This window comes from Metopolophium dirhodum, chromosome 7, assembly GCF_019925205.1.
Source record: "Metopolophium dirhodum isolate CAU chromosome 7, ASM1992520v1, whole genome shotgun sequence".
Classification (NCBI taxonomy): domain Eukaryota; kingdom Metazoa; phylum Arthropoda; class Insecta; order Hemiptera; family Aphididae; genus Metopolophium; species Metopolophium dirhodum.
The window spans coordinates 7,125,754-7,136,948 of NC_083566.1; the positions used below are offsets into that span (position 1 = coordinate 7,125,754).

General features: G+C 28.4%; 1 protein-coding gene across 1 annotated transcript; it reads left to right on the forward strand.

The window, feature by feature from the left end:
* The first annotated feature begins 455 nt into the window (after positions 1-455).
* LOC132948830 (tigger transposable element-derived protein 4-like) lies at positions 456-2,334 on the forward strand. The gene has a single exon (XM_061019488.1). The coding sequence runs from the start codon at positions 819-821 to the stop codon at positions 1,854-1,856; it is 1,038 nt and encodes a 345-aa protein (XP_060875471.1). The 5' UTR covers positions 456-818; the 3' UTR covers positions 1,857-2,334.
* The last annotated feature ends 8,861 nt before the right edge of the window (positions 2,335-11,195 follow it).

The window sequence follows — 11,195 nt, forward strand, 5'->3', positions numbered from 1 at the left end:
TTTAGTTAATTTTACTATCGAATTTTTGTACCTTTTAATTATCTACGGAACTTACAGCATGGCTTTACCCCTTGCAGGGGTTAATATTATTAATAAATTATAAATTATAATAAAATAGAAATATCAAATACTGCGTATTTGTGATACATAACGTTTGTGCTCAGTTATACTTTCGTATTGTATACAGCGTATCATCCGCTATGTATTATATTTTATTATTTAGGTACGCATTATCTAAAAACGACTAAATTTCAAGTTTTCCAAAAAAAAACATGTACTTATCTTGAACACATTAAGCGATTTGCACACAACAAATCACCATTAAAACTTTCATAGGGTTCTGGGTTATATTATACCCATTTTGGAGATTATTGATATTTTGTAAAAAAGTGGGTTAATGAGTACCGTAGGTTTCGAGTGAGTCACTGTAAGGGATGTGTTAAATTGTATTTAATTGATATATACAGTAAAACTCGCTTAAGACGCTCTCGCTTAAGACGCTTTCCCGCATAAGACGCTGTTTTTAGTCGGTCCCTAGACATTTCCTATACTAGTCAATGTAAAAATCACCTGTTAAGACGCTCAGTTTTTCTCTGTCTAATCGGGTAAAACGCTCTTTTTTTCAGCAGATTACGATAAATTTTAGTAGTTTTGTGAAAATAAAAATAGAATTTTTAGTATTATACGTGTTCTTATCGTTTTATTTTATCGCTATACCTATTTTATCATTACTTATTATAACAGTTTTACTGTATTTCATCGTCTTATGAGATTTAGTAAGTGCTGTTCGTTCGCATGTGTATAACCGTAATTTCGTTATGGCTAGTGGTATAAAACGTAAAGCGCTAACGATTTCGGACAAACTCAACATTTTGAAAAAGTACGATGAAGGATTGGCTGAGAAAAAAAAACAAAAAGATATTGCTAATGAACTGGGGATACCTCCTTCCACTTTAAGAACTTTATTGAAAAACAGACATGAAATAGAACAAAGCAGCTTGTTAGGTGGCAGCAAACGACAAAAATTAAAACACGGGAAGTATGAAGAGTTGGAAAATATTTTATTGGAGTGGTTTCAACAAGCTCGTAGTTTAAATTATCCAATAAATGGAGGTATAATCACGGAAAAGGCGATGGAGATTGCCGCACGTCTCAACTTAACCGAATTTAGTGGATCGACTGGTTGGCTGGATAGATTTCGGAGTAGGCATAGCATTGTGTACCGGCAAATATCAGGTGAGGCTGAATCTGTTAATAATGATGATATAGCTTCATGGAAAAATAACGTGTTGCCTTCATTACTGCGTGACTATGCTCCTGACGATGTATACAACGCTGATGAATTCGGATTGTTTTTTAAGCTTATGCCAGATAAGTCTTTTGTTTTTAAAAATGAGACATGCCATGGTGGAAAGTTGAGCAAGGAACGTCTCACGGTTTTAGTATGTACAAATTCTACCGGAACCCATAAATTGAAGTTGGTCGTCATTGGAAAAAGTAGGTCTCCTCGCTGTTTCAAAAATGTTCGTACGTTTCCATGTGAATACCTTGCTCAAAGTCGTGCTTGGATGACAGGAATACTATTCATAAACTGGATTCAACAGCTAGATGCATTTTTCGGTAAACAAAAGAGAAAAATTATTCTATTCGTCGACAATTGTCCGGCTCACCCTAAAGATATCCCTACTACCAATATAAAACTTGTTTTCTTTCCACCAAATACTACATCTAAGTTACAACCCCTAGATCAGGGTATCATTAAAGTGATAAAACAAAAGTACCGAAAAAAGTTAGTTCAGCGGTACTTGAGAGACATGGAGAGTACCAACCAAATTTCAACTAAAGTTAACGTTTAAATTAATCGCTGATACGAACTTAGTGGACAATGAGAAAGAAGACGACGATCAAGAAGAAGAAGATCAAGACTTTCCAGTATCTACTCCTACAATAACTACTGGTTTGCAACATTTATCGGAAATTCGGAAAGTATTATTCTGTGTTGAAAATTCCGAAGAAATGTTAGGTTGTCTTAATAAAATTGAAAACTTTCTTGCTGAAACACATTGTCAGAACCTTAAACAATCAAAAATAGATCATTTTTTTAATAAACAATAATAAAATATGTATGTAATAATAATATTTTTTTAAATTAAATTCAGTAGCACAAAAATATAAGTATGTATGTATATCGTAATTATAATTAATTTTTAAGTGTATTTCTCATTAAATTATGTTTAATAATAAAAAAATAAACTCGATATTTCAACCACATCATTTTGTTTCATTCCCGCATAAGACGCTTTCCCGCATAAGACGTTTTAGAGAGCTGGTCCCTTAAAGAGCGTCTTAAGCGAGTTTTACTGTAATTGTATACGAAAAACGATTCTGAGTGGAGACGGTCTGTCAGCCTGTATCACTATATATCACACAGTATATAATATTATCATGATAAAATTGTTGATATTGCTATTAAGTAATTTATTTTACAATGTGGGTATTACGGGAGGTTAATAAAATGTTTGCCAAAAACAACACAATGATTATATGTATAAATATACAATATATACTTATTAGTAGAAAAATAAGCTATAATAAGCATCTTCAAGTCTCAAGGGATCGATTTATATAAATTTTATTTTAAATGGTCCAGTAGTTTCCGAATCTATTAATTACAGCCGCATAGACTAACATCCATTTATAATACATACATATATATATAGAGTATAGATAGATGATATATTTATAAATTCAATTTACGCCCAAGTCATTGAATAATAAAGAGAGATCATAAATTATAGAACAATACATTTTGTTTTACATTTTACAAATGAATTGTTTTAACAAAAAGTCTTTAGGTTTAAAACACAACCTAATCATAATTTAGTTTTTCACATAATGGACATTTATTTCTCTATAAATATTTGTTTTTGGTTTTTAGTTATTTATGTACATTACTCATTTATTATATATTTCTTGTTCGGAATTCAGTCAGTCAATTTAAACCATTTCAAGAAAATATATTGTCAGATTACCAAATATCAAGTTTCAATCATTCAGATAACGAACGAACATAAATACCACCAGGCTATTCTATAATGGTTATGTCAAAAAAAAATTGTTTGAACATTGCTACATGAGATTGGGTAATTGATGAACTGAATTAACAATTTTGAAACATACCTAGTTTTATATGTTTTACAGTGGGGAGGTAATTATAATGTACAGTTTTATATTACATTCAGTTTATAAAATTTTGACTTGATTGTATATCGCTATACTTAATAACTTATAATTATCTTTGCAGTAATTAAAAAAATAAATTCTATAATATCTAACTAAATAAATTCCATAAATAATTGATTTACGCATATTTGATATTATATATTTACATTGTATTGTTCATAACAGTGGTACATGTTTGAGGGGGGAGGGGAAATAAAAACATTACGTAAATATTACCCAAAAAATGGTTTTGTATCTATTAAAAGCATACCTCAACACAACTATTTCACGTTTATTATGTGAACAATGTACTTATGCACACATATTATGCCATATTAGGTGATCCATTTAAGTTAATAATTATCACACACATCAATTTGAAAAGTTTTAACTTTATTGAAAATATTATTTTTATATAATTTGATATGATTTCAAAACAAAATGATATCTGAAAAAAGTTATATGTTTATTATATTTTTTTTATCGTTGTATTATTTTAATTTTTAACTTTATTTCAATGACACCTCAAACTTTTATTTCATATTCCAAAGCCGAATATTATTTGGAGTATTTCAATGTATAAAAATAAAATGTTGGAGAAGTAGTTCGTTAGTAGTTTATAAGTATTGAAAGTTTAGATTAGCGGAGTAGTGGACAACATTTTGTGGGGTAACTCTCCACTCTCTATCCGCTTACCTAAACTTTAAATAGGTACCTACAATATTTATAGGTAACGAAAAACTTGTTTGAAATCTGATATTTGTAGATCAAAATACTTCGGATAATACAATTCAGCTTTAGAATATGAAATAAAAATTGAACGGTGTGATTAAAAAATGTAAGCAACTAGAACAGTAAACATTTTTTTTATTCAGAAATTTTGTTTTGAAATGACATCATATTTATGGCTAATATAGAATCAAAGATTACGTTCCACAATCACATTTATAATATTATAACTTGTGAAGCTTCTCTGGGATTTATGAATCGTAGGCATGACAAAATATAGAGCTATGTCAGTAACATTATACGTATTTGAATCTTGTTTGCGCATCCCCACTTTTTCGTACGTGTTAGGTTCTCCGATCTTCATGCTTTGGTATATGCGACCAATGAGAGGCGGATAACGTTACACACGGTAAAAAGTGGGGGATATGCGCATCACAAATCACAATATTGCTGACGTAGGTACCTATACCTATACTTTGTCGTGATCGTAGGTATATGCATGCAATTCAAGTTCATACAGAGAAGTTCTCTTAAAATGTTTTAATGCTCGCTTGTTCGCTTGAATATGGTCTAATATTATATAGAACCTTCATAGATAGATAGGTAGAGTTAGTCTTCAACTTGAACACGTGCAACGTACATTTTTGATTTTTTTTTGATCATGTACTATAATATATTGATTTCTTAAACCCCCATGGTTATAATTCAGTGTTTGAATGTTTAGGAATACATCCCGAGTCGTTAGTTGATCGTAGGTATGTGGAAACCTGGCTATTTTGGAAAAATTAATATTTCAGCAAGTTTACGTAGTAAAATTAATTTTCACGTATCAGGCCGTGACTTTTTTCGTACAAATAATTTTCATGTTCCTTTATACGCACCTGTAAAATAAATAGTCCTTTTGTCAGGGTGAAACGGATGACTAATGAAGATCCTTATTTTTCTCTGTAGTGCTATTTTATTATTATATTCGTATCTCAATTATTTGCTTTATTGTAATTATCATTATATTTTTATTTTTATTTGTGCATCGTTGCTATTTTCCTGTGTATAATTGCCATTATTGTAATATGCACCAAGTTCTAATTATTAATTGTTAATCCATTGCAATAGTCCTACGGCATGTTTACCTAATTGGCTAAATGTATAAATTAATAAATAAAATTGGCTACGTTACTAGTCTTCTTCTTGAATGTAATAGTCGATTCAATAAACGGTTTCATTTGTTAATTACCACATAACCTCAAAATATATGCTATAGTACAGCCTATGATGTGGCTTTGTTATTGTAGAAATTAATTGTTAATTCAGTCATCAGACCTTAAACTTCTATCGTATATAATAATAATTAAAATAATACATCATATTTAATATTATTTTTTTTTTGAAGGTATAATTAGACTATACACATAAATAAAATAATTACCTATCATAGTTTCTAATAATAAATATTTTAATAACATTTAAATTTATTTTAAGCATAATATTCTATTTTAATTTGTTTAAAATCCTATGAAGTTCTATAGTTATACGGTTTCAAATGGGATCGTTTGATGTAGACATAACTATATTAAACTACTTCTATTATCTTACATCAGGTGGATTTAAATTGATTAATCTACTTTACATAAATACTTACTTAAGTAATTAAAAGTTTTTTTTCCATGGTATATAGGTGTTTTTAGATATAATAATTAAACTAAAAAAAATAAAAGTGCAGTAACTTTTCATCACTCAAATAGAAGTATAATTGAATTTTCTTAGAAGACCAACAATAAACTTGATAAATGGATCGGTACATACTCACTTGTTCTTAATTTTTTTTTTAGAAAACGTATTTTATGGTTTCAATGTGACTGTCGAAAAATTGTTACTATACGTGATGCTGGTACCAATAGAGCAATCAAGGTTGAACCCAACAAATTATAATTTATTTTGGTAACCACTACAAACTTTAAGACGGTTAATCATATAATGTATACATTTTTGTTTTGTTAAAATAATTGACCCTTAGAATTTATATAAAAATAAGAAAACAATAATGTCGTTTTAATTGTATTATATTAACATAAATCTTTGACATAGGTACAACGAATAACGAAATAAACATTACCTTGTGTTACATAATTATGTAGGGGATTTTTTTGTATAAATATTTATGCTGTTAATTTGCAACACAAACATAAATATTGTATGTCCTTACATATTGTATATAATAAAACATTATAGAAAAGAATAACAAACGATAGTTTGATATACAAATTTGCTTACCTAATACTATTATTATATCATTGTGATATTTAATTTATTAATTTTATATACGAGTTATATAATATATTATTAATGTAGGATGGACCCGCTTGAGGAAAAACGAATTATTGTCCGTTCATTTCAACCGTGATACACCTACATTCTTACATACAAAGGGTCATTGAGGAAGAGCTGGTTGGAAAATACCGTTAAGTAGCCCAAGCTTAAGATGAGAAGACAGGATAAAAAAGGATGGAGAAACAGCAGTTCGTAGGAGAGAGTTGTGAATCGGTAGAGAGAGATAGTGGACAATTTGTTTAGAGGACTGGTCTTAAAAGCCGAAACTCCCACTAGAAGAAAAAGAAGAATATAATATATTTTATTAATAAACAACAATAAGTTACAAAGAATAATTTGAAAACTACATGTCATACAAATTCAATTTGTATAATGCAATTAATTAAATATATAATGAATACAATAAAATTCACTTATCCAAGCTAAAAATAGTCTTTAAATGATTCACTCGTGTTGTGATTTTTTTGTGTTCCAATGTTGATTTATATCTAGATTAAATACAGAAAATTACAGTAGCTTATCTGAAACCATGGTCTGAAAAACGTCAAATAATAATCAAAGAATGTGTACTTAAAAAAATATAAAAGATTGTAAACATTATTTTACAATATTTATTTAATCAGTATACCTACTAAAAATTATACGATCGAGTATAAATATACTTTTTGCTAAAGTTTAGGTCAATAACTAACTTTGGAACATTTAGTAGGACCAAATCGACACATTATATTGTCGGGATACAGTGTCTATGCCTAAATAGGGTCATTAAAAAATTCGGGTAAACTTAATTATTATTTCAGATCGTGTATTTTTATGAATTTTTATATTCATATTATATTATATATTATATAGTAGGCATACTGTTTAAAACTTTAAAAGTCGTATTAATAAATAAATTAAAATAACCTTCAACTAATATTTTTCAAGTGAACAGTGGTTATTCTATATTTGTTTTAAGTTATTGCTATAAGTAACTATGTAGAAACAATAAAATGTTTTTTCTATTTTTCTTATTTTTGTAAGCATAATTGATTGATATTATTAATTAATACAATATAAATAATTTATTGCTTGGGGTACCTGTATCAATTATCATATTCGTTTTATTTTTATTTTCGTCGCGCATTTAAAGTTTAAAGTTTTAAACGAATACCTGGTTGAAATGTCGTATAATTATCTGTAACAATCATAACTCAAACCAAAACTTACTGTCAAAATTATATATTAATGTAATGATTTAAAAATAAGTTTCTTGTTCTAGATAATTCTATATTATTATTATTATTTTTTTTTTTATTAGGGTTAAGGCTCGACTACTAGGTCATTAGCCTGTGGTACTGCGTAGGGGAGGGTACTGTTGATTTGTTTACACGTGTGTGTTTGTTTTGGCAGAATTTTTGATTTGGGCACCCGTAGGTATCTGCCATGCCCGGGTGGGGGATGGCGGCACTTGTTCTCCGGACACCGTGACTTGCCCGAAGAATATATATTATTATATCGTATGTAACACAAAATTTGTATTTAATATAAACATAATGATACACGAATATACCAATGCTTAACATTATAATATATTATATGCAATATGCACGATATCAAACAGGTAATAATTTATTCATAATAATACGCGTATTTTAAAGCTGGAATTTGTATAAAATATGAAACAATAAATATATTATTGTATGTATTAAATAATGAGATCCTATGTTTCATAGTAAAAACTTTATATTAAAAAAATGTATAATGTTAATATATCATTTTTATATCATCCGTAAACGACGAAGAAGAGATAATATTCTATATGGGTATGTCATATGCGGTATTACTATACGTTTATTATTAGAGTTTGCCGAGTGCGTCCCGAAATGACCTATATATAATGTTGCGAATGCGTTTGGAATAAGATATCCCCGAATGCACCTCAAGAAAAAAAAATGGTTATATTTTTGACCTAGCCCGAGTACGCCCCAGTTAATTTAGAGTTACTCAGAGTTTACCACGAGGAGTTGAACTGGCTTGGACCACAAAAATATTTTGTGATTCTTGTATATGATATTATTTTTTATTATACCCTTACACCCTTTAGTTTGGGTGAGCGTAGTAATTTTTTTTAATGTTTCACATTTTTGAAAATGTTGATTATATTATTCTATATTATGGCACTACTTCGCGCGTAAGTTCACTAGCATTTATTGACTGTTCCTTAGTAAGTATTGTAATCGTGCTAAATTATCATCGAAGTTAAAATAAAATGCAGTTTCCCCACTGCTTAACCAGGCATAGTGGTATAAATTAAATTAAGTATAAAGTATTATAGCTGTATATTTGAACCATCATATTTGATCGTCAAACCGGTATCTCAAAAGTTTTTAGTCAACAAGTTTATCTTAAATAGGTAGGTGCTATAGCTGTGGACCGAGGACGCACAATATAATTTGTTGATAAGATCGTAGACGCACTACCTAAATAGTATTAAATATATCTATCTATAAGTACCTATCTGCACTTGGCGATCACAATACCACTAAAACAGTTGTTATTCACATATTGGTCGTATACATCGATCGCAATGCTTATCTTTATGAAGGTATCTTAGTGACAACGATACAGTTGTACTGTAGTTTAGTAATGTAATGGTCAATGGAGCACCTGTGGAGCATTGATTGTCATGTGCCGCATGTGCCATCCGTATTCATTTATACTCCTCGGCATCCCATTTGCAACATAAATTATAAGTACCTACTGATTGGTCGTAAAAAAATCACACGACCCTTTCGTGTGGGCCGCGTAAAATAATACCGGTGCACACGAATTGCGTACCAAGTCAGGTAAACGAACCTTTTTGAACGAATTGCGTCCCGGACGCAATTCATGTTACTTTTTTCCTTAAGATATTTTTTAGTGGTTTCCAAATTTATTAAACAATTTAAATATTTATCACAAATATTATTATTATATGAAAACTAGCTTTTAGTGGGTTTGTACTTTTATAGATATTTTTATAAAAATATTATGGACCATACGGACTTTCCAATCAATAAGTAACTATGGATTACAAGCGAGGCACTATATAAGATAACATCACACATAGCATGATGTAGTATAATCAAACACCACAGTGATTAGATACAGGTGCCCGATTAATGACACCAGAATTGTCTAACAAGTAACATTCGGTACCTACATTATTTTGGTGTGGTCTGCAGTGTAAAAATATGTAAATATGACAATTTATTATATACGATATTATGTTTTCACAGACATCTTTATTATTTCAATGTCATTTTAAGAACCACTCAACTGTAGATAAAAAGGTAACACGAATTGCGTCCGGGACGCAATTCGTTCAAAAAGGTTCGCTTACCTGTTTTGGTACGCAATTCGTGTGCGCCCAATAATACAGTCAAATTACCTACTCAATTTAAACAATTCGTATAACTAAGACTTAAAAATATGAATATTTTTTTTCAATGTAATCTCATAATTTTTTTAAATTATTTAAATCACATTTTGATGTTAACAATTTTAAATTATTTTGTATATTTGTATATACTCTCTACATGTTTTACAACAAAGTCCTATAGTTATTATGAAACACATAACGTCAGTTTAATTTTCTAAATCATTGTTACTTTTTTGAATTTTGCATTTTGTGCATTCAAAATTTTTTATAAACATTAACGAATGTCAAATTCTAAATTGGTAATGTCCAATAGATAAATATTTTTATAATTTAAATTTTCAAATATATTTGAATTTATTTTGTTTGAAATGAAGTATAATATATAATATATTAATATGTAAATCATTAATATTTATTTGGTGTCCTGTCATTTCATTGTAAATAATTTACCCCATGACAATTACTTTTAAATAATTGATCGCAATACCTATACTTCGCCTAGTAACTATTTACCAAAACAATAATATTATAACACCATACAACAGTATAGTGGCCAATAGGTACGTATTTATTTTACAAAATATTTAGTTAATGAAAAAAAAATATAAACAATAATACAAATTGAGTATGGATAATTTAAATCTTTTATACCTTATCATAAAGATAAAATAATAACAACAACAAATATTTAGCCTAAATTACACAATATTAATTCATATTAATTATAATAGTTATATTATTAGGAATGTGAACATATCTAAATATTTTAAGCTATTAAAACTAAATCTTGAACTATAAAAATTGTATGCAATGCTTCGGAGAATATTAACTTTTATATATTTCTTAATTCGTAGTAGTTTGTACCTTCATAATATCATTATACTAGCTCGTGGATTTAAATGCAAATTAATTTTTTTCTGAATGTTCTAAAAAATGTCATAGAACATGACGTGTTTAAAGTAATGATTTTCGGATGAGACACGATTGAGCATAAAACACCTTTTTTGCGACATGATTGAGCCAAATTGTCGACGTATCAGAGGAAATCGGAATATAAAAGAAAACCAACACGATTGAGCATAAAAATCTCTGCAACGTTGCCATTTTCCATTTTAAACTATATTATACAAAAATATTTGTTTGAATAATTACAATAATTCAAAATATCAAATATCAAAAAAATAACATGATTTCATAGTCAATAATATAGCCACATTTCATAAATCTATTTGATAATAATAACAATAATGATAACGATAAAAATAATAATAATAATAATTATAATATTCATGAAAATAAAAAAAATCCCCTGGACTCAATAATATTTCTATTTTTATTACATATGTAAGTAATAGGTATTATATTCGCTCTTATGACTTCAGTTGACGTGAAACGAAGTTTCTCAATATACAAAACAACACTTGCCAATAACCATCAATGTTATTTATTTGAAAATATTAAAAAAACATATTTTTTTAAATAAATTAGTTTTACATTTTTCAGGGCATTTTAT